Source organism: Saccostrea cucullata, unplaced genomic scaffold, assembly GCF_032062105.1.
Source record: "Saccostrea cucullata isolate Sc308-1 unplaced genomic scaffold, CSIRO_AGI_Scuc_v1 ctg222, whole genome shotgun sequence".
NCBI classification, from domain to species: domain Eukaryota; kingdom Metazoa; phylum Mollusca; class Bivalvia; order Ostreida; family Ostreidae; genus Saccostrea; species Saccostrea cuccullata.
This window is the reverse complement of record NW_026934761.1, coordinates 17,688-42,096: the sequence shown is the minus strand read 5'-3', so window position 1 is coordinate 42,096 and position 24,409 is coordinate 17,688. Positions and strand designations below refer to the sequence as shown.

Here is a 24,409-nt window from a genome sequence, read left to right as displayed (position 1 = left end):
CATAATTCATCATATTTATATGGGAGCATGCTCAGGTAGTGTAGATTCAAGTTTGTTCAAATCATGACCCCCGGGGGTAGGGCGGGGCCAAAATGGCCGACCAAAGTTTTACATAGAAATATATAGGAAAATTCTTTAAACATCTTCTTCTCAAGAATGACAAAGCCATAATTCATCATATTTATATGGAAGCATGCTCAGGTAGTGTAGATTCAAGTTTGTTCAAATCATGACCCCCAGGGGTAGGGCGGGGCCAAAATGGCCGACCAAACTTTTACATAAAAATATATAGGATAATTCTTTAAACATCTTCTTCTCAAGATTGACAGAGCCATAATTCATCATATTTATATGAGAGCATGCTCAGGTAGTGTAAATTCAAGTTTGTTCAAATCATGACCCCCGGGGGTAGGGCGGGGCCAAAATGGCTGACCAAACTTTTAAATAGAAATTAATACATAGGATAATTCTTTAAAAATCTTCTTCGCAAGAGTGACAAAGCCATAATTCATCATATTTATATGGGAGCATGCTCAGGTAGTGTAGATTCAAGTTTGTTCAAATCATGACCCCCGGGGGTTGGGCGGGGCCAAAATGGCCGACCAAAGTTTTATTAGAAATATATAGGAAAATTCTTTAAACATCTTCTTCTCAAGAATGACAAAGCCATAATTCATCATATTTATATGGAAGCATGCTCAGGTAGTGTAGATTCAAGTTTGTTCAAATCATGACCCCCGGGGGTAGGGCGGGGCCAAAATGGCCGACCAAAGTTTTACATAGAAATATATAGGAAAATTCTTTAAACATCTTCTTCTCAAGAATGACAAAGCCATAATTCATCATATTTATATGGAAGCATGCTCAGGTAGTGTAGATTCAAGTTTGTTCAAATCATGACCCCCAGGGGTAGGGCGGGGCCAAAATGGCCGACCAAACTTTTACATAAAAATATATAGGATAATTCTTTAAACATCTTCTTCTCAAGATTGACAGAGCCATAATTCATCATATTTATATGAGAGCATGCTCAGGTAGTGTAGATTCAAGTTTGTTCAAATCATGACCCCCGGGGGTAGGGCGGGGCCAAAATGGCTGACCAAACTTTTACATAGAAATACATAGGATAATTCTTTAAAAATCTTCTTCGCAAGAGTGACAAAGCCATAATTCATCATATTTATATGGGAGCATGCTCAGGTAGTGTAGATTCAAGTTTGTTCAAATCATGACCCCTGGGGGTAGGGCGGGGCCAAAATGGGCGACCAAAGTTTTACATTGAAATATATAGGAAAATTCTTTAAAAATCTTCTCAAGAATGACAAAGCCATAATTCATCATATTTATATGGAAGCATGCTCATGTAGTGTAGATTCAAGTTTGTTCAAATCATGACCCCCGGGGGTAGGGCGGGGCCAAAATGGCCGACCAAAGTTTTACATTGAAATATAGGAAAATTCTTTAAACATCTTCTTCTCAAGAATGACAAAGCCATAATTCATCATATTTATATGGAAGCATGCTCAAGTAGTGTAGATTCAAATTTGTTCAAATCATGACCCCCAGGGGTAGGGCGGGGCCAAAATGGCCGACCAAAGTATTTAAAGATATACATGTATGAATAGGAAAATTCTTTTAAAATCATTTTCTAAAAATAGCAAATCCATGATCGGTCATGGGACTACTTTCGGATTTAAACTTTACAATAAAAAGCCATTTTCTACTTTTACCTACCCTTAGTGCTCAGGTGAGCGATGTGGCCCATGGGCCTCTTGTTAACCTAATGAAATGAAAGTATATTAGTGATCAATTTTTAATTTCAAAAGGCATAACTGATATTTCCATTTGCTTATCCTGAATATATATTGAATTGATGATTTTCCTTAGTATCCTGATTAATGTTGAAGAAACACTGTGGGTACATATAATTATATACTTTTCTGTGGTGGTACTGGTAAACGTAAAAGAAGATGGGGCGTGTGATTTGCAGAAATCATGATTTGGTTGGCTGATCATAGCTGGTCAGATTTTAAAAACAGCCATAGGATTTTGTTTCATTTAGTTTGAAATACCTTGTTACAACATGCCTTGTTGTAACATTAAAACCGTTTTACTTAGTAGGAACAATAACGTAATAACGCTTCACAAAAAATAATCACTTATAAGATAGAAGGCATAGAGATACATGTATAAGTGTGCAAGTACATCAAACTTTCAGTAGAATAGAAGATTGGAAATTTTTTCTCTCTCGGTGCAATTTCATGAACCAAAATTTATCCAATTCAAAATTTTAATAAATCAGTACATAAAATGAAACTGATAAAAAAAAATAGATTGTTTGCTTTTTTTAAAAAAAAAATATTGATGCCCCATGCGAGGCTCAAACCAGAATTTTTTACTTCTAGTGCAGTGAATAGGTAGCCCATCTTACTGAGCTATCACTGCTACACAATATCATAGTCTTTAAAAGGACAAAGAAGCCCAACATTTAGACTGGTAGATTTTTTTGGGAAAAGCTGATTTTTTGTGGTCTCTGGGTCTTTTCTTTGAATGAAAATTCACATAAATTACATAAATTTCAGTTTGACCCACTTTTGAATAATTTTACCAATATTTTTGAACTTTTAATCTTGACCTCAGAGTTGGACAATCTTTTTAAAAGCTTTAACCTTGGATATAACTTTTGAACAGTTGGTGCTAAGGCTTTCATATTTCACATGTATATTAAAATCCTTATTACAAGGACTTCCCTCGGGTACCCCCCCCCCCTCCCCTCCTTGAAGTTTGAGTTGGACTTTCTTATGAAAAAACCTTGACCATGAGCACAATTTTTATCCATGGATGCTAAGCTTTTCATGTTTTACATGTGCAATCTTGTCACAAAACTTACATGTGTACCTTGGATACATATGTACCAAGAATTTTGACCTCTTGACCTTCTTGTTTGAGTTTGACATACTTTTGGGGGAAAACCCCTGCAATCTTGGTCATAACTTTTAATGGTCTGCGTTAAAATTAGGACCTTAATTGATATTTCACAAATGTATTTCTTGTGACAAGACCTTTTTTCTTGTTCCTGATTTTTTTTTTCGCCTGACCTTGACCTTTGACCTGCATATAAGCAACTTTAACCCTCGCCATGTTCTCTGAATTTTAATGTTCTCTAAAATCTTGGACGAAGGACTACTGCCAAGAATTTTCATTAAATGAAATTTCTGAATAAAGATAGAGGAAAATACAATCATGTAAATTGCTTTACTAATTGAATTGACTACATAAGCTATTTATTGTTAAGAATTGTTATGAAACAAAATAGTATTCGCAAACATATTTATCTACACCGATGAATACAGCATTTTATATGTTGCAATGTAAACAAAGAATAATATGCCTGAATCGAAAATGGACGGCAACGAATAAGCGTTGTATACATGATGAAACCTGCACTTAATTTGTTCAATACTTGATTCAAAGGACTTCAACAATCTTTGGCTCACAGTACAAATGGTCTGGCAAAAATACCAAATATAAAGGGGGAAAAAATAAAAGGTCTTTTCTCAGGATGAGTGGAAATTCCTGAGATATTACATATTTGAGGTCTACCACTGATTGATCACGAAGTAAGTCCAACAAAAGCATCTGCGGTGAGTTCTGCGTTTTCTGCGTGTTTGTCAGTGATGACAGATGCCATTTCAGACTTTCCCATCTCGGTAACAGCCCGTGCGAGTTCTTTCACTTTTTCGCGCTCTTTTATCTTTGGACGCATGTCTTTCCAAGAGTCTTTCCACGTGAGCAGTATTTTCTGTGTAGTGTCAATCCGGGTTCTGTCGCTGACGTCACTATACCCGTCGTCTGATGCAGCGTTCGCGATGTTGACTATGGTGGTGGTTGGGACATTTAGATACATTCCTAGCATTAATCCGCTGTATTTATCCACGGCTCCCAGCTCCCTTGACAGCACGGCGAGACTGGTGTCCTTTAGCACTGCTGCCTCCTTCTTTGAACTCACGGATGATGCTGCTGAAATATTGTAGAAAACATTTATAAAACATGCGTTATATTAACACACTACTAGGTATATACTGTACAATTACAGTACAACTACACCTGAATTGCTGTCTTTTGCACAACTTAAAAACTTATGGGGTTGTAGTTTGGAGGTGTCAACAATTAAATCTGGCATGGCATTTTGCTAATTCGAACACGCGTTACAATAATGCTGAAAGTTCAAGTGATACGCACTTTTCTTGATTAAAAACGTGCTAGATGTGCATGCGACAACAACCCAAGGCCTTTAAAAATAGTTTCACAATACACTGCTTGAAGCCTTTTAACAAAGTATCGGTAGAATACCATTCCGTTGTATAAAAAGAAGTACTAGTATTTATAAAAAAAAAGGTAAAAATAGGTACAATACTTGAAACTTACATTTTTGAAGTTTTGGATTCGTATTCTTGGGTTGATTTTGTTTTGCTGGTGAATTTTTCCCCATATCCAAAATTATAAAATCCCCTTTCTCGATTTAAAACGAAAAATAAAAGATCTAGAACTACCTTTTAAGAGTGTATATAAAACTCTATCGTTGGCCAAGAAAGCTTTTAATTTGCACTTATTCCCAGGTCCACGTGATCATAGCAATCTAAACCCGAAAATCGAAGCATTTCTAATCCCAGACTTTGGAGCGTTTCTTTGCACAATTAACAGATAATATTTCACCCTCCACGTCTTTGTGTTTTGGACATTATTGATTGGTTGATTGATTTTTCATTCTATGAAGTACAGGCTGTAATTGACACTTGTCTGTCCGGGTGTCATGATCACGGATAAAAAGTACGCAGGGAGTATTTATACAATACAAACGTATGCTACAATCTAACACAGCATAGAATAGTACATGACAATACAAAGCGAATCTGGAATTTTTGCATTTTATGCCCCTACAATCAAATATGAGGAGGTATATAGTTTTTGCCCTGACTGTCCGTCTGTCTAGCAGTATATCTGTTTGTCTGCAAAAACTTTAATCCTGTCCATAACTTTTTGAGTGGGTGGTGCTATTTCACAGTTGAAGAGTTCTGCAGGTGCCACTTAATTTGTCCTTTTGACCTATATTTTCGAGTTTGACTCACTTTTACAAAAAAAATTAACAAATTTTAACTTTGACCATAACTAGGTACCTATAGTTGGTACTAGGGCTTTCATGCCTCACAAGTTTATTCATTGTGACCTTTCAAAGAGATTAAATTTTTTGACCTTGACCTTAGAGTTAGACCCACTTAGAAAAAAAAACTTCAACCGTGGCCATAACTTGTGAACAGTAAGTATTAGGGCTTTTATATTTTCACACGTGTATTTGTGACAAGACCTTCCTTTGAATATATATGAACACTTTTGACTTTAGACTTTCGCGTGCATTTCTTGAAACCCTAACCCTCCCTATAACCTGCCATACGGAGGCATCAGTGTTTCACAAACACATCCTTATTAGATAGATTTTGGGTTTTCAAAATTGTCTTGACAAAAGTATTTATCTTTGAACAAAACAAATTTGAAGAAGAATTCTTATATAAAGTGCAATAATTTGAGTGATAGTAATTTCTCTGGCCATGTATACTTATTGCAATATTCTGTGTATGGTACATTGTATACGCGATAATTAAGAAAGTGTAATAAATATGTATTTAAAAAAATAAATCAAAAAGCCCTGGGGTCATATATATATAATTTAAGGCCTTTTTAGGGGGTTCTTTCCACAAGTATAATGTGCAAGTCGTGGGAAATTTTTATTGTTAATTTTTTTTTTTTGCCGTGTTTTTACATTAAATTGTCAAAAATAAGGAACGGGGTATGAATACACAAAGGTCCAAGTTTATCTATTCTATCAACTGTGTCAAGAAAGCTGGGAGATACATGTATATTTTTGTATACTTGTACTATATATTCTATGACTTATTAATTTAAAATATACAATAAAGCGTTATTTACACAACCAGGGGCCCCGACCTGGCATCGTTTTTGAAAGGGGGTAGCCAGAGAAAAAAAAAAACCTTAAAACCTGAGAAACACAAATAATCAAATACAAATCCAAACTCAAAATCCTATTTCATGGAGGGGGGGGGGGTAAGGGATCGAGTAAGGTTCAAAGGTTCGAACTTCTGTAAGTATTTTTTATTATTCCAAACACGACTACATTACCACATTACCCTTATTTGGCAATTCTGCAAAAGAAGGGTGCATGTTAGTTGGACTTGAAATGAAAATTGTTTAATAGTAAAAGGTTATGTTATGAATAAGTGGGGGCTTTTGATGCTACGTCCTTGCATGACAGTACTATACAATTGTGTGAGGCGTAAACCCTCCTTGGTTGTTCATATTTTATCCCTGTTCGTCTTTCCCTACATAATCGTAAAATTTTTAAACTTCACCTCAAATAAATTAACACCAGTACTGTACAGGATTCTTTAATGTTTACCGTGTGGGATATAGAATACAGAACTTATCACAGAATGCATTTGATCTTCTCGTGCAGATGTGTTACAATGTTAGATTAATCGATTTGTGGATTTCAGGCAACACTGAACACGAAGTTCAATATATGCCATTGATTTTCCAAACATTGTAATCAAAATAATACCGGAACAGCTTTAAATAATTGTAGTGTTGTGTAGGCATCTACACATGATCTAGGAAACCGTTAAAAATTGAGTGTCATCGTAGACATCTTTAGTATTTTGACACACAAAAAACCACATCTGATTAAACTGACAAACTGCTGTTTTTTTTAACAACCCACACACACATACACTTGGAAATCTCCTAACAATACAAACTCTAGCACGTATCGGAACAATTCGAATTTCTGGCATGCCAACAAACAACTATATATAACCGAAGACCAAATTTTATTTGTAATTATATCCACCAATTAATTAATTAGGAAGAAACGATGCGTGTTGAACTTACCGTCGTCTGTCATTGTCTTTGCTATGTGTCCCTTTTTAGTGATTTTAAAATCCCAAGAGAATTAACGCTCAAAAGAATTCTCCAGTGTAAACAAATCTCATAGCAACGAAGTTGACACCACACTTGTACCTTTAAAAGCCAGTCGTCTAAACTCAAGGTTATATCCGTATATATATCTGCTGATCTGTATAGATATACATACGCTTTGAATTAAAACTGTCAAATCAATAAAATAAGAATGCTTTTTATTTTTGCATAAATTCTATCAGAGAACTACATATATATATTGACACGCAAAAGAAACGCATGCAACAAGCAGTAATCTACAAATGTTTGAATTTTTTTATCGTAAGATTTTCAAAAGCGAATAAAGTAAGGCTAAACTCACTTTTCAGAACATCAGAGATTTGATAAAAATGTTAAATGTAAACTATCTTTTAAATGACTGTTAAAACACCCCCTCCCAGCCATTCAAGTAAAATGTGCAAGACTGTCCTAAACAAAAATTTGCAGCTTAATTTCTACGATACAATAGGTTCATTGATATCGAGATCTGAGCGAAGGAAATATTCTTTGGCATTTTTAAATGCCCGTTTTTCAGACGATTAGGTCGAATTTTCTCTAACTTAGAGCAGTGTAGCCACCCTTGGACTTCCGGTACAAGGACTGTCCTTAATGCATATGATACCTAAGACCCTGTTGAGGCGTAATGTAGTGAAGTTTTGCATCAGCAACTCTCCATCACATTTACAGTGAAATTTTCCAGCTAGAGCACTGGAAATGCGTACATAAGCCATTTTCAAGTAGCCTTAGCATCGTTGCGGGAAACGAAAGGAGAGTTTATTTTTTGAAATTTTACTGCATTACTTATGATGAACAGTAAAAAACCCTTTAAACTCCATAATATTGCCAAATGTTTTGTTAATCATGTAATCTTTGATTTCTGTTAAGCAGACTCAAACTTGACTTCCGGTTATGGTTTGGAAATCGTTCAACCGTTAAATTACCGATGTTTACCAAATTGAAGATATTCATAAGTTTAAGTTACAAAATTCTTTACTTTACATAATAATTTCCTCCATAAGTAGGGTGTTGCGTTTCTTTTGCGTGTCAGTAATAAAGTACATTTACAGATCAATGATTCAGATACCCCGGCCTTCTTCCAGAAAACTTTTAATTACACATGAATTAATTATTAATGATCGGTGAAACAAAATATGGTATGCCTTACATGATTTATAAAATGAAAGTTATAATGTCTTTCTTACTGATTATCCATGCATTTGTTTTGAGACATTTAAATTTTTGAGACATGTACAGTGTATAGTCATAGTCACATAATGATATGGTACATGAAGAAGCGAAAAAAACCCACTTCGACCAGGGATGGAGTAATCAATTTTTACTACGAGGCAGGCTGTCCGATAACCATATGCCGCATAAGTTGAAGTTACAGGGCTATCGACAGCCTCGTTTAAAGTCAGCTTTTCGTAAATTCCATGGGCGTTGTAATTATAATGACCTTGTTAGGAAATACAATCTATCATTGATTTTGGCTGACTTGTTTCATGTATACACCAATTGTAAGACCTTTGTTTTTACATTGAATTTGAACGGATTGTTCCGACTAGTATAAGTTTATTCAGGATATAAACTTTGCGCAATACAGCCCATCAGTTTACAAAATGACAAATATGACATACAACATATAATACAATCTACCTATAGGGCTGATGACCGGTGTAACCGATCAACAGGTGATGCTTAATTCCTCCTATATAGGCACTCGAACCAACCCCAGGGATTTTCGAGGGTCCGTTGAAGACGACCTCACACTTATTTCCAGCAAAAAAAAAAAAAAAAGTGACATTCAAGAAAAGACATAAAGAGATAATTATGATGACATAGGCAACGTACCTTACCTACTGATAGTTTTTCAAGATATTCCTAAATTAACATATTATAGTGTTATCAGATGTCCATGGACAAAAAATCAGCATTACCAGGGTTTTTTGAAAGATATCAATTGATGAAAATTCTTGGATCATTCAAAGAAAATATAAATACTAAATATATATATTCTAGATGTTTCTTTTATCAAAAATTGTTTTAGAAGAAGTGTACAACACCATTATGGTGGCATGTTTTCTGCCCCCTACATGCAAGATAAATTATGTTAACCATGTTAAAAATTAACATGCAACATATGTAGACATGCAACATATTTATGTAAACGTGCAATTAAGTTAATTACTAGTATGTTGACATTTATTTTTGTTAGAGATCAAACACTCGTTATTTTCAATTTTTCATCTATATAGATCATATGGATATAGACATGCATGTATATATTATACACGTATAAATCTCAAATTTGGCCCTTTGGCTGATTTTGGTGTTTCGACTCCTGACTGATAGTCATACAGCATGTGAGTTCATTTATCAAAGATAATTATCATAATGACAAAATAATAGATATAAAAGGTACATTTTCACACACGTGTGTGTGTGGGGGGGGGGGGGGTACAATACTATAGAATAGAATAGAATAGAATAGAATAGAATTTATTACCAATCAGGGCCCATTAGGCATAAACATATAACATATATAATTACATATAAACATAATATTAAAGTAATAGACAGAATACAACATGTGGTGAAGAGCAATTCTTCTATTAAGTATATATATATATATACTGATATATATGTTGGTGGCAATTTAAGTTTCATATACCGACATACATGATGGTTTGTTGTACAAAAAAATGCGCATAAGTATTATTCATGATATACATATATATGTAAATATATACGTATCAAAATGCATAAAACTATGTTTGAAACATCAACAGGAGGCAGCAAGAGTCTTTGCTAAAGGATATACAGAATTCCACTTCTGCCTCATGTAGAATAAACAGACATAAAATTTATGGAGATAAACATATATTATATAAATAAATTATACATTGACACATGTGTTAATTAAACTAAACTACAATGAACAGCAAGAGTCAGTGCTGAAGGATAGTATATTGTTATTATACATGTATTAAAGTTATCCACTTCTGTTCAATGTAGAGTATATAATACAACACAAATATCAACAACACCTTTACATAGTGTAGCATAATTATCCAACTAAGGTACTTCAAATGATTTTGAATTTGTCGAACTATACATGACTTATGAATTCACACAATTTGAACAGCACATCAACATCTTCACAGTTCATTAACCATAAAAACTGGTTATTTTTTGACAAGCTATTAAAAAGATATCATGGATAGTAAATTTATTCTTGATTGACTATGGCATGGACAACTTAAAAGAAAATGTACTTCATCTTCTATCTGACTACAATTATTAAATCCAATTTGTACATGAATTTAAAAAAAAAATGTCATATTAGGGTGCAATGCAGTGTTTTGGAACATGAAGAGAATGGACATATTGCAATCATACTGCCACTAGAAGTGGGTGCGTCTCTTCTGATGTTTTTCTGACCAATCAGAATGAGTCAGGTGAGGTCCTTTGATCATACCAGGATCTAGCTGCTGTGAGGAAGTATTTGTGTATATTTGTTTTCGTTTTCTCTTTTTTTGAAAAAAATATTTCATATATACAAAGTCGAATGAATCTTTCAGTATAACAATTCTTGGGGGAAGTACTTTATTTGGACGCTAAAGGTCAAAGTGAAAGTAGAAGTTTTATATCTTACACCGGAAGTAATTGTCACGTTGGATGTTTTGGTAAACACTACAACAGAGAAAATTATGGACGCCGCAGTAGATGGAATTCCTCCAGTTATGTGGGAACCGGATCGAACTATGTCGACTAAAATGGATGAACTAAGGACAAGAATCAATGAAAAATATAGTGTAAATCTAGGTAAGTTGAATTAGTATACAAGTTCCTCGAATTTCCTCTGTCAAATATCGGTGTCATCATGGTCATCATGTCATGGGACAAAACAACGCTTATACAGTAGCAGCTCTTATAAAGTTTGAAGTAGAGGCAAAATAATTTCCTGTGAAAGCATTTATATTTATCTTTTATTGAAAACTAATGTCTTGATTGTTAATAAAATAAAATATATTTATTGTTGCCTGCTCTAAGTTTATAGTTATTACATTGTCTTTTTTTTTTTGCTATATCTGCATCCTTGCTAGCCAAGGGTTTTCGGATCAGAAACCTTATGCTTTGTAAGCCTTAAGAACAATAAAGAGTTTCACAACAGGTCCTGTCTATATAATTACCTGAATATACTGATGTTAACAGAGATTTTAAAGAGAGAGTTATCAATATTTACAGAGACTTATAGAGAATTCCACAAGTGGTCGTGTGAGAATTATGACCAGTTTTGGGAGGAAGTCTGGCAGTTTACTGAAGTCATCCATTCTCAGTCCTATACAGAGGTACAACATACATGTAGTATACTGACAGAATAACAGAGCATCAATTTGAAATCAGAGGCCTGTTCAACAGAGGGAGCGCTCGCAAACATTTCTTTTGGATGTTTTGGAATTTTGGCTAGTGCTCACGAACATTCGCTCAGTTGAACAGGCCTCTGATATTAAACGTGTTAAAACTACAGCTTCTCTATCCTATCTTTAGAGACTAGAGAGTTTATTTTTGCATTTGTTATATTCTTGAAATGATGGTTTATCTTAAGAAAAAATTTTGTCAGCTATAGCTTATCTAGAGTGTAATAAAACTTTTTAAAAATTGTCAAAATATCAAAGATTTGTTAAATGATGTTGAAGTACAAAAATTTTGGTGCTTCTTAACATTTGATTCATCTTATTTGAGATGAACAGGTCAACTGAAACTTTATAGGTGTTTCATTGTTCGATGCAGCTTCTTGAATTTTTCCTGTTAGAATTTGTTTTCGTCTTAATTGTCAGTTGTTACAATCTTGATTTTCAGGTGATTGATAAATCGAAGAATATTGCAGAGATTCCTACCTGGTTTAGAGGGAGCCGACTTAATTTTGCGGAAAATCTGCTACGTTACAATGATGATCGTGTAGCAGTTTATGCTACAGGTTATTGCTATTATTTGAGAACATATAGCCCTTTCCATTTTCAAAGACATTCTGTATAACCCCAAGCATCAAGCATCTTTGCAAACAATGGTCAAAATATACAATAATTTCCCATTCTTGCTTTGATTGAAGGAGAGAAGAATAATTCATAGTTCATTAAAAATTTGACCAATGCAAGTAAAGCATTGTCAGAAAATGAATTTTGATGCAGCCTTTCAATACCCACTGGTAGTAAACACATCATTTTTTGTTTATTATGGATATCAATAGCAGGTTTCAGTCGCAATGAAAACAGTTATTTTCGTTGGCTTAAGATGACAGCACAGCACAGCACTTTTTGTGAACAAGTAATCAAAGGAAACGTGAGAGGGAGAAAATTGCATGCAGTTTCAGACTTAAAAAAAACAGACATAAAGTTTTCACTTTAATTTAGACAAATAAATATTCATTCAAGTTGAAAGACGTGTCTTACACTTAATCAAACAACTTTGAACTTTAGTAAATATTATAAATAGTCGGGTAATATTATGAATATCATAAATATGATATAGCTTATTTTATGCATTATGAAATCGTCCAAGTTCTATAACTCTTCCCTATTTATTAGGTGAAGGTCTTGGGATCAAAGGAATTCAGAAGAAAACCTTCAAAGAACTCCGATCCTCTGTGGCAAGATACGCAGCAGCCATGAGGAAAATGGGGGTCCAATCAGGAGACAGAGTCGTAGGTAAATTTAGTTCCTTTTTTTCATTTAGAAGCTTAATAAACAATGTTACTGTGAAATCCTAAATTTTCTTTACGGGGGTACTTTCTTTGTTTTGATGTTTCAAAGAGGCCCACTAATTCATGTCCTACATCATGTACATGAAATGTTAAATTTCAAATATATATCATCCAAAAACAAATTAAATATTAAACAGATTGTTATCTATTGATCTAGTTATGCCTAGGTCACATTTAGCTGATGGTCGGGCAACTAAATTTTTCTGGTCTTGTCGGCTGAAAGAACAGGATCGGCCGACACAGTATCGGGCGACACGGAGCAGTCACATTATTTCCTAGAGACATCGATGACTTGGATAAATAACACAAAAAATCTTTTTTTTTTTTAGAAATCAGCAATATTTTTTCATAGATCTATATTCAGATAGGTGACGTGAGTAATGTTTGCAAGGCAAAGTGGCAGAATTTTATAAAATTTTGACTCAGTGTTGAAAATGTGTGCAAAATTTGTATGGAATTGCATAAAAACGACAAATGGTGCATATCTAAGCAGCAAATAATACTTAAGATTTCTTTATATCTTACGGATTAATAATTTATGTTATTTCCGTTCAAATAATTTATATCAATCCATGCATCAAAATTTTGTTTGTGTTATGTGTACTGAATAGGTTAAATATTCACAAGTCGGCCAATCGTCTTCCGATCATCGAGCTCTGAGCTACAGTTTGATTTTAACTGTTGGCTGAAATTTTCAACACTCTTATTGTCCAACGATGGACGACCAAGTTAATAAACTGACCATCAATGGTCGGACGATGATAGAAGGTTGGTTGACAGATAACTGCAGTTGAAGAAATCGGCCACCAATGCATGAAAAATTATAACTTGGACCGATGGACACTAAATTGGTGGGCCGACAAAAAAATAGGTCAAAATCGGCCAAGACAACGGCCGATGAATTGATGACTGTCACCCGAAGAATCCCATTTTTGTTTCAAAACCCATCGTCCGTTGGTCGTTTTTGGAAATGTGACTGGGGTTTTACTGATAGTGTAAAAACCATTTCATGCTCTTCCAATATAACCTCCATATCTGTGTTATTTATGTAGGGTACATCCCAAACTGTACAGTGGCTCTGGAGGCCATGTTAGCTGCAGCTTCTATAGGAGCCGTGTGGAGCTCTACCTCTCCAGACTTTGGGGTACAGGTATGTCAGGGTCTCCAGATCATCTTCTTAAAAATATATACGAGGGTCATTCAAAAAGTTCGTAGACTTTTGTCATAACTTTTTTATTTAACGTCATATTTAAACCAAAATTGGAACATATATTTTAACAACAGATTCAAATATTTTGAGCAAAGAAATTGGAATATATCAAAATTGTCAAAATTATCAAAGATTTAAGACAGCAAAAATGGGGTTACGGAGCAGGGTCAATATTGAGTTATGGACTGATTATTCGCTTTTCATATCTATAGCCATACCTCTTTAAAATTGTCCTTAAATGAAATAAAATTTACATACTTAAATTTACTATTGTTTCATTTCTTCAAAAGCAAAAAGTTAATGTAATACACTGCTTTGTGTAAAAGATATCCATTTCTATAGACAGATAGTCTTGATTTAAAAAAGCAAAAAATCATGACGTTGAAGGACGTCACGGAGCAGCGAGAAGCAATATAATTTTGTTTTGCATTTGGAAACTTTTAAAACAAACTCCGAAAATGCTGGAGAGACCAGGAAAAATACATAAAATGAGCCGTGTATTTGTTTATAATGGAACAGACAATTTTTGAGGGGTAAAGACTTTAAATTGGGCGATGGGCGTTCTGCAAAAAACAGATTATAGTTCAAAATCTTTTCAAAAGAGTTAGTAACGTCATGAAACGTGATGTGCATTTCACTGTTGCGGAACCTGTAAGAGCAGAGTTACATGGTAAAGGATTTGAAAACATTTACAATCTTATTTAAATTATACTCAAAATATTGATAGCATACTAGGTTTCAAGTGTTGTGGAAACGTTTTAATGAATGAGGAATACGACACAAACCATGTATAAAATGAAAAGGCACTGTGAGTTTGAGAAATGTTCTTTAACGTTGTTTTTGACGTTACATTGTTTTTGACCGTGCTCTGTGGCGACAAAACATGTTGCATTTTAAATTGTCTAGTATGAGTTCCGTTTAATCAAATAGAATGAAACTACAGAAATCTATAAAAATATCTTTTTACATTTAAAAATGTACTGATATTAAGATTTGTAAAAATAATGTGATGATAAGGAACATTGTCTACGTATTTTTTGAATGACCCTCGTATTTAGGGCATGTGAACCATTCAGTTTTTCAATCAATCAGCAAAATATTTTTTTTGTATCTGTGTGCCTGAGAAAGCAACTGATATTTTACGAGGGGCTACCAAAAACTTCATGGATTAGCGCCATAAAATTAAAACCGCTTTAGGTACATCGATGAATTATAAAATATCTGGTTAGCATCATCTTTTCTATCTATAGTATAAACCACGATTCATTATTTTTATTTTTTAATAAATAAGTAATGTTTGTATAAACCACGATTCATTATTTTTATTTTTTAATAAATAAGTAATGTTTTTGTAAGCAAAGGTATGTCCAGGCGGCGCAACCTCAAAAACGAGGTTTTTTTTACCTAAGTGTAACTGAGAAAGAATATTTTGATATAAACATTTCACATCTAAAAATCCCGTTAATTCAGGTATGTGTTGGGACAATATTGCTCCATTAAATTTGGAATTTTTTCCTCATTCTGGAAGTTCTATGAAATTAAATTGTAAATTTTACATGGAGTATCCAAACAAATATTGCTTTGAAAATGACGTCAAAAAGGGAGAGGGTTTCTTTTTCCAACATTCTACAAAGTTGTGCCCCTGAAAAAAACTGGTATAGACATAGGGAATGTTAAAACTGGCTACGGAGAAATATTCATTCACAGTACTTCTTTTGAATGCCAAAATAGATTCAGAGAGAAAAGGGATGTACAGTTAATTTCGATTTGTAGTCAAGGTGTGAAAAATCAATCACGTCAAAAACTGACGTTGATGAATTGTTGTAGTTACATGTATTGAACTACAAAAAGCAAACTATGCTTGCACAATGAAGCGAGGATCTCTCTCAATGTATAAATCCATTTGCAATATTATATGCATGGAAAGCCGCTGTTGGAGACATTGTAAAGTCATATAAAAAAGACAGGTTGAAGTCCTTTTTTAGCTCCAGGGTATCTCATCAACATAAGTGTATGAGGTAGAAGAAGAAAACTTTGAAAAACAATGATGTTGTAGGATGTCATAAAACTAAACGGCGACAGTGCCGGGTGATCATATAATGTAGAATTTATTTTATAATAATTTGAAAAATAATGAACGTATCAGGCTAAAATTTTCAACATTTCTTTATTTTTTGTTGTTTTATATTCCAATTTTGTAAGCTCAGACTACATAGTACTAATTTTATAGCCTCAGTCCACAAACATTTTGATAACCCCTTGTATATTAACATGAGAAATCCTTTTAATCCATTTTGTTTTGATTTTGGTAGGGTGTTTTAGACAGATTCTCACAAATAAAGCCAAAGTTGATCTTCAGTATTAATGCTGTATGGTACAATGGAAAAGTTCACTCCCATCTGGAGAAATTGGAGCAAGTTGTCAGAGGTACTGTGTAACAACCTATTTCTGAATGAATCCATGGGTGAGTATCTATGGTGACATGAATACAAAGTAAGAATGATCTGTATGTTTTTAATTTCTTCATCTTTGCTGATGAAATCAGTAAAAAGGAAAAAATTGTAATGGATGTTGCCAAAATCATTTGAAACTTTGAAGAGTTACTTCCCTTATATTGTTACCATTGTATATTGAGGGAAACGGTTATGCAAATATGATACAGTTGTATTTCAGTCCAGTAGGGCTGGGCAATAATATCGATATTTCAATATATTGCAATACAATGACAAAAAATATCGTATCGCAGTACGATTTTGAAATATCGATATATTGGCAATATGCTTAGATTAAGGAATTTTGTCATTAGATATAGAAATGGACTAATTAAAGTTCGTTATTAAGCCAAACATTTGTTTTGTGGGAAAATTTCAGAACATAACTCAAATGAAATCAACAAGATTTTTTCCCTGTGTTAGTTACTTATCATAGTTATGAACATTCTGCATGTAAATTAATGTAAATACAGTAAGAAAATGCCATTTTTATTACGTTGAAAATATTGCAATACATATCGCAATACAGTTAAAAATATCGCAATATATCGCAATACAAAATCTCGGGTCAATACCCAGCCCTACAGTCCAGTTTAAGGTGTTTCACCCCTTTTGCAGGGTTACCTGACCTTGAGAAAGTTGTTGTTTTGAGGTTCGTTCCTGATGCACCTTGTGATATTTCTGCTATTCCTAACAGGTGAGAAAAGTCAGGGTCATTGTATATGTAAGGTGAAGTATTTTTATCCCAACTTTTTGAAAAAAAATATCATTACATGTACTTTTAGATTTTGACATTAACATGTAAAAAAATGTTTTGTTTTCGATCAACTGTCTTTTAGAGGAATTTATCTCATCAACTGACCCAGATGTTTTGTTTTTGACCCAGATGTTTTGTTTTCAGCTGCCTCTTGGAGGAATTTGTCTCGTCAGTTGACCCAGATGTTGAGCTGTATTTTGAACAAGTCCCCTTCAACCATCCGCTATTTATCATGTACTCCTCGGGGACCACCGGAGACCCTAAGTGTATGGTCCACTCCGTGGGGGTAAGGTGATAGCAAATCATAAAATACATTGTGCTTGGTACTTGTTACTGTGAGCTGGAATCTGAGAAATACTGATCAACTTGATTCCAGGACTCAACATTTACACTTGTTTGGATTGTCTGTCTTACAGTTCATTTTTGTGATCAATCTCAAGTTTGATGGGATAAATTACATTTTTATTCTATTCTTAAATAGTGTGAATTTGGGAGATTAGGAAATGTTTTGCCTTTTTTTCTTAGTATCTTTACTTGCCATGGGGTATAGTCTTCTCTCCCTCTAGAGGATGTTTAAGAGAAATGAAGTCTTAGAATAAGTAGTGGTTAATTTATCGACTTTATTTACTCACAGGGAACCTTGCTGAAGCATCTTGAGGAACATGTCATACAAAGCAACATGGGAAGGGAGGACATTTTCTTTTATTACACTACAGTAAGTGTTTTATTTTATAATCACATTACAAAGAATTAAATGCATTCAAAATACATGTACCTTTGTTTGAAATATTTTTCTCTCTAGATTTTCGGTCCTGTAAACGTACATAAACAAGCATACTCAAAATTAAGTACATTTGTCAACATGAAGCAGCACAAGGGTTGGTGCTTAAATTTAGTTACCAATGGAACTAGGTTACCTCTGAAATAAGATATTAAAGTATTTTAAAAGTTCTCTACACTATTCTTTTACATGTATAAAATTTCAGACAAACCTCAAGTATTGAATATCTTGTTTGAAGTTAAATTTATAGGAAATACTAAAAGTGGAAGTATTTTTATGCACACAATCCCTCGAAAATGGTTTACCATGTACTCAATAAAAGTATGTACCATGCTTGATAGATTTATAGAAAATATATCAAATGAAAATGATTTTATGCAGGAAAGTCTAGTATTGATTCAATGTGTACTTGGCTAAATTCAATGCATTCATATAAGTCAATATTGAAGATCTTTTACTGTTTACTCATATATGTGGTAGATCCACTGAATTCATGCAGATAAGTTTAACACTGAGAATGAATCACTATATACTTATATATACCGTATAAGCAGAATTTTTAGCGAAGATTTAATTTTGGCATTATTAACAAGAGTGTTGAGATCACTAAAATTAAATACTGTAAAACGAGAATATTTGGCGCACAACTAATTTTAGCGCCTTTGGCGCAAGAGCCCCTGAGCGCTAAAATTTATTGTGCGCTAAAGGATTTCTAAATATCTTTTTTGTGTGTGTTCAAAGTTTTTACATAAGTACATGTAAACCGGAACGAGCGATTACGTAATGTCGAAGGGTCATTGGAGTGCTAGTACTGCACATGTTCGGAGGACAGAAAGTTCTGTTCTGCCAAATTATAATTTAATTAAACTATTGTTACCCCGGTAGTTGTTAACCTATTATTATCATTAGCACCTTCAAAGTTTAGCTTCTCGGCGTGTCAATCATCTATCGCGTTGAGGTAAACAATGCAATCAGCATGGCGCTTGAGCTTGCAGACAATACCTGATTAGGATTACCGTTTTATCTAAGTAATTTTCTGTCAATGCATGCATTGTTTTAACATGATTTAAATGAGTAAAGACTCTTTTAATTGAAAATAGAAATAAAATAAATTTTAACAATGTACCACGTCCATGTGATAGCAACACATACCGCGGTAAAGTTAACGAACGTTTACTGATATACGGGAGTACTAATGCGTTTCCGTGTTTGACTAATAACCAAAAAGTCAAATACGGGTGTGGATAAAAAAAACCCCCAAAATATCACATTTATATATATTTTACTGAAAAGTGCAAGCGCTAAAATTTATTTGCGCCAATGCATTCCCACTTGCGTTTGCGCTAAAATACGTTTGCGCCAATTTTTCTCGTTTTACAGTATCTCTAAAAATTAATTGCATTTTATCTGTAATAGCTTCTATAGTGAGCATTTAAAAATCACTAAAATTACATCTCCCTAAGATTAAAGTACCAATTTTTATGGACAAATCCCTCATGCTAAAATTTCCACTTACACAGCATGTACCGGGTAGTAGGTTGACTGATTTCAATTCTAACATTCAGAATGATTTTCTGTGTTCTCGGCTGAATGCAGATCATTTTAACATTGAGAATTTTTTAATGTGTACTTGTATACTTTCTAGGTGGGTTGGATGATGTGGAATTGGTTAGTCTCGGGTCTGGCTGTGGGGGCTGCCATTGTTCTCTATGATGGCTCCCCTCTGGTGCCCCACGCAAATCACCTCTGGGATCTGGTAGATGAGTTAGGGTACATTTTTTAAAACTTAATTTCATTAAACACACTTATTTCTTTGGCACTTTTTTTTCTTCACAATTAATTGCTAGGTAATAAAAATGACAGTTTACTACCTTAGTTGTAAATATGGTCAAGAATTCAAGTTTCAATCATTTTGGTGTATTTCTATTTTCATGACTTTTTTTGGATAGTGAAAATATTTAGGGAATTCTTATGTATTGATTATTTTCCCCCCTCCTGCTGTAGGATCACTTTGTTTGGAACCAGTGCTAAATGGTTGGCTGTAATGGAAGACAGGGGACTTAAGCCAGGTAAGAGTTGTAATTCCTGCAGCACTCAAAGCACAGGCTGATAGATTCAATCATTCACTGATATTACTACCAGTATTCTGCATTCCATATTCAAAGTTGATGAGGAAAGGGGCATACACTGTATATTTTATAAATATATTTTTATACCATATCAATTCACTTTATTTCAAATTAAAATATGAAATATTCTGGTGTATTAATTTATTATTTTATTAATATAACAGGGACCACACACAAACTGAAGACTCTGAAGATGATCATGTCTACAGGATCCCCTCTCAAACCTCAGAGTTATGATTATGTCTACAAGGAGATTAAAAAGGACCTTCTTCTTGCCTCTATATCAGGTATGTAACACCCCTTCCCCAATTCTCAAAGTTATGATTATGTACAAGATTAAAAGAGGACCTTCTAATATCAGGCATGTAACCTCTCACCCAGCATCAAAGTTGCCATCATGTGTACAAGGAGATTTTTTAAAAAAAAGCCCTACTCCCTCTGGTTTCCATGTCAGGTGTGTACATGCCATGACTGATTCACTGTATTCCCTGGATTCAATTTTCAGGAGCTACATGCAGTTTGATTTTAAATCAAAATCAGGTTCTGTTAAATCACTTGTATGAAGAAGATCAAATTGTCTTGGTTTGAGGGAAAAATATTGGTTTGTAAGGATATTATTTCTTGGTTGATAAAGTAATGAGGTACAAATATGATATTGAAACAATAACTACATTTTTTTGGTGAGTTTTGAATTTGTGGGTCTCTCCACACCATAGAAAAAACCAAATATTATAAATTTCTCCCCCAAAATAGTGATTCACTGCCAATTTTAACAAAAACAGTCATTTTATTCAGTTATATTTATTTATTTGTCATCTGTAGGTGGGACAGACATCATTGCCTGTTTTATGGGTCAGAATTGGACAGTCCCGGTACACAGAGGGGAGGTCCAGGGTTTTACACTGGGATGTGACATGCAGAGCTGGAACGAGGAAGGTAAAGAAATAGGTTGTTCTGCTGTATCCACAATTAACAAAGATGTCTTTTATTATTATAAGTAATTTCATATTCTAAGAAAGCTGTCTCTCATATTTTTAAAAATTGTTATTCATACAGCAGTATCAAAACTGTACTCCAGTAGTGTGTCATCATTTAAATGTTTGCTTTTATTGACTGAGAGGTACAGTAATTGTAAACATCCTGATGAAGTAGTCTTGTACATCTATTTTATTGTGTCAGGTAAACCAGTGTATGGGGAGCCGGGGGAGCTGGTCTGTTTGAAGCCCTTCCCCTCCATGCCTGTCTACTTCTGGAACGACCCTCAGGGAGAAAAGTACACTAACGCCTATTTCTCCATGTACCCAGGTGAATTTTTGTTGTACACACTGGGGGGGGGGTACTTGAACATGTAGGTTGGAAGACTCGTATATGGTGGATTGAGAAGATATTAATATTCTGTGAATCACATTTATTTGTGATAACCTAATTATCCTTTCACAATATAGGTGTGTAAAGTAATTTTGATTAGTTGTAACCTGGACTTGTTGTAGGTGTGTGGGCTCATGGTGACTACTGCTGTATTAATCCAAAGACAGGAGGAATAGTCATGCTGGGAAGAAGGTAAAAACAATCAAAAGAAACAATTCTGAATTTAGATTAGTTTTCATAGCTGTTTTGATCATTTAAATGTTTTTAGTATTCTGAGGAAGGAGCGTTTTGTGTCATTTGCTTAGTTTAATTTCTCAATTGAAAAACTTTGATCTTTTATCTTTCAGCGATGGGGTACTAAATCCTAATGGAGTTAGATTTGGAAGTGCAGAAATCTATAACGTTGGTAAGAATTCGAAGATAATATTTTTAATGATATTTATTCGTTAAAAAAGCCATCACTTTACATCAGTTCTAAAAACTTCTGAGTTACCCCCCCCCCCACTAAAACACTTTTGAGTCACCCCACCCCCATAAAAAATTCATTATGAGTATGTGTTTCACTTACAAAGTGTAGTGTGCACACTGACATAAAAAAACTGCATATTTCAGTGGAGTCCTACAAGGAGATTCAGGACAGTGTTTGTGTCGCCCAGAGAAAGGCGGATAACTCTGAAGAGAGAGTTGTTTTATTCCTGAAGATGGCATCAGGAGCAGATTTCACCCAGGAAATAGTTAAGAGCATCAAGGTCAACATTCGTCGTCTCCTGTCAGCTCGACACGTACCAGAGGTCATTCTACCTATTCAGGACATTCCAGTAAGTAGACACACTCCCTTGTAAAAATAATTTGTCATTCCAGCAGCTCAAGATTTATCAGTAAAATGACAGAAAATCAGTCTGAGAGGAGTCTTTTTGGATTTCATGTTTCCTTTTTCATCTCATATTGAATTTCCTCTCATCAATGTGACTTCAATATGTAAGTTGGTAGATAGTAGACTTATGAGGAAGCACTGTTTTTTCTAGCTGTCTTGATGTACTTTAGTAGAACTTTAAGAATGAATTTGAAAGTAAAATGAAAAGATTAAAATTTTACTGCAGATTCTCTTTTGATATTTCAGTAAGTAGATTGACTTTGTTTATTTTTTACTTCTTTACTCAAGTATTAAAATTCTATATTTAATCTGATGCGGTTTATTTTACAGTACACAATCAGTGGAAAGAAGGTGGAGGTAGCAGTCAGAAGAGCCATTCATGGACAAGAAGTGGTCCAGCGGGGGGCATTAGCCAATCCTTCAAGCATTGATCACTTCTACAACATTTCAGAACTGAAAAAATACTGATATGTATATGCTTCATGAGCAAAACATAATCCTGTGATGGAACTTTTAAAGTACATGTATTATTATGATATGTAACTTGTTCAGTGGGATTCAATTTTATTTTAAATGACTGTATTTATTGGATTCAGAAATTACTATAATGGTCTTCTTATACATGTACCAGTATTTTAAGGTGTGATAATTAAGGGTAAGTTCAGAATCTGTTTTTGTAGTTGTTACTGCAGAGAAATACTCTCGTTATAGTTGTGTTATTATTCTTTTGTTTTGTGTTTAAGAGCATACATATCAGTTATTGAATCTCAGATCATCAATATTTCTGCTCCACTTCCTCTAGAGATATCCAATTCCTGTGTACCACAAGACATAATTCTCAGTCACAGTTACATACATACTGTATGTGTTTATTTATAGATTGTTAAAGTTAGAATAATTTTTTCCCCCTTTGTATATTGCGATATTATCACATGGTGTATCTTTTATCAGTATAATTGAATGACATTTGGTTTAAAACCATAAAAAATTATTTATTTGGTTAATATTTTACATTCAATGTACTATAAGGGATTAGTAAATATAAAGCGTTTAGCTACATATATTAAAAGCATTTTGTTTTCATTTCAATTATGCAGAAATTAAAAGAACATAAATTAAAAATTAGATTTTTAGCTCACCTGAGCTAAAGAGCTGAAAGCTAAAATGAGGTTTACTGGTCATGTATGGTGCACCTCCATCCTCTGTACACTTTGAACATTTTTAAATTCTGGAGAATGGATGATCAAATCTTCAACAAAATTATGATAATATTCTGTTGGATAAAAGGAATTTAAGTTTGTTCAAATGAATGACCAACATCTCTTTCATTGTTAGATAATTTTAAAAGAAGAAGTAAGAACTCTGAAGGGCATCTTTTAAAAATCTTCCTCTCAAGAAGAGCAAAGCCATGATTATGCTTTATCAGGTAATGTACATTTGATTTTGTTCAAAATATGACCTATGGGGTAGGATTGGGTCACTATGAGCATATACATGTATATACATTAATAAATGGAAGGCAAGCATCCCCAGAGAGTGGTTATTCGACTGTCTCTTAATTTAATTATGACCACATGAGTAGGGTGGTACCACACTGGGCCATCAGAATTTTTTACTTTGAAATATATAGGTAAAAATCTCAAAAACAACAAATTCATAATTAGTTATACAGTGTATTTAAATGGAAGCATCCTTACATGTTTGATTTATCCCCTCTTGGTTATAGGGTGGGATCACACTCTGTGATCAAAGTCTTACTTAAGAATATATAGGGGACAAGTCTGCTGATATTGAACAGCAGGGCAATAATAATTTGGGTGAGCAATATGGTCCTGGGGCCTCTTTTGCATTAAACTTTAACAAAAGACTTGCTTCGATTTCAGTAAAATTTGGAATACTACACCAGAATACCAAGATACATGATACCCTATTGTTTTTTTTTTAATTTCATCAAATAATAAAGTTGCTAGGTATATTCAAAATAGAATAGTGTATATAAAATTTT

At 33.9% G+C, this 24,409-nt stretch overlaps 2 protein-coding genes across 5 annotated transcripts; one reads left to right on the top strand and one right to left on the bottom strand.

The window, feature by feature from the left end:
- Nucleotides 1-3,258: 3,258 nt before the first annotated feature.
- LOC134241266 (uncharacterized) lies at nt 3,259-7,090 on the bottom strand. Of its 4 annotated transcripts, none has more exons than XM_062723327.1 (2): nt 6,964-7,090; nt 3,259-4,020 (listed from the first exon to the last, which is right to left on the bottom strand). In XM_062723327.1, the coding sequence occupies exons 1-2, from the start codon at nt 6,974-6,976 to the stop codon at nt 3,614-3,616; spliced, it is 420 nt and encodes a 139-aa protein (XP_062579311.1). In that variant the 5' UTR covers nt 6,977-7,090; the 3' UTR covers nt 3,259-3,613. The 4 variants fall into 4 exon arrangements, with proteins under 4 accessions (XP_062579311.1, XP_062579309.1, XP_062579310.1 ...); XM_062723325.1 differs by lacking the exon at nt 6,964-7,090 and adding an exon at nt 4,429-4,698; XM_062723326.1 differs by lacking the exon at nt 6,964-7,090 and adding an exon at nt 4,429-4,697 and having other exon boundaries at nt 3,259-4,017.
- A 3,388-nt stretch (nt 7,091-10,478) lies between these two features.
- On the top strand, nt 10,479-23,448 carry LOC134241283 (acetoacetyl-CoA synthetase-like). The gene is made up of 19 exons (XM_062723350.1): nt 10,479-10,487; nt 10,611-10,854; nt 11,278-11,381; nt 11,893-12,010; nt 12,618-12,737; nt 13,846-13,943; nt 16,316-16,430; nt 17,114-17,192; nt 17,397-17,538; nt 17,887-17,967; nt 19,679-19,803; nt 20,038-20,102; nt 20,327-20,449; nt 20,985-21,098; nt 21,342-21,467; nt 21,653-21,722; nt 21,878-21,936; nt 22,143-22,348; nt 22,735-23,448. Exons 1-19 carry the CDS (start codon nt 10,479-10,481, stop codon nt 22,870-22,872), a joined length of 2,136 nt encoding a protein of 711 aa, XP_062579334.1. The 3' UTR covers nt 22,873-23,448.
- Nucleotides 23,449-24,409: the final 961 nt, after the last annotated feature.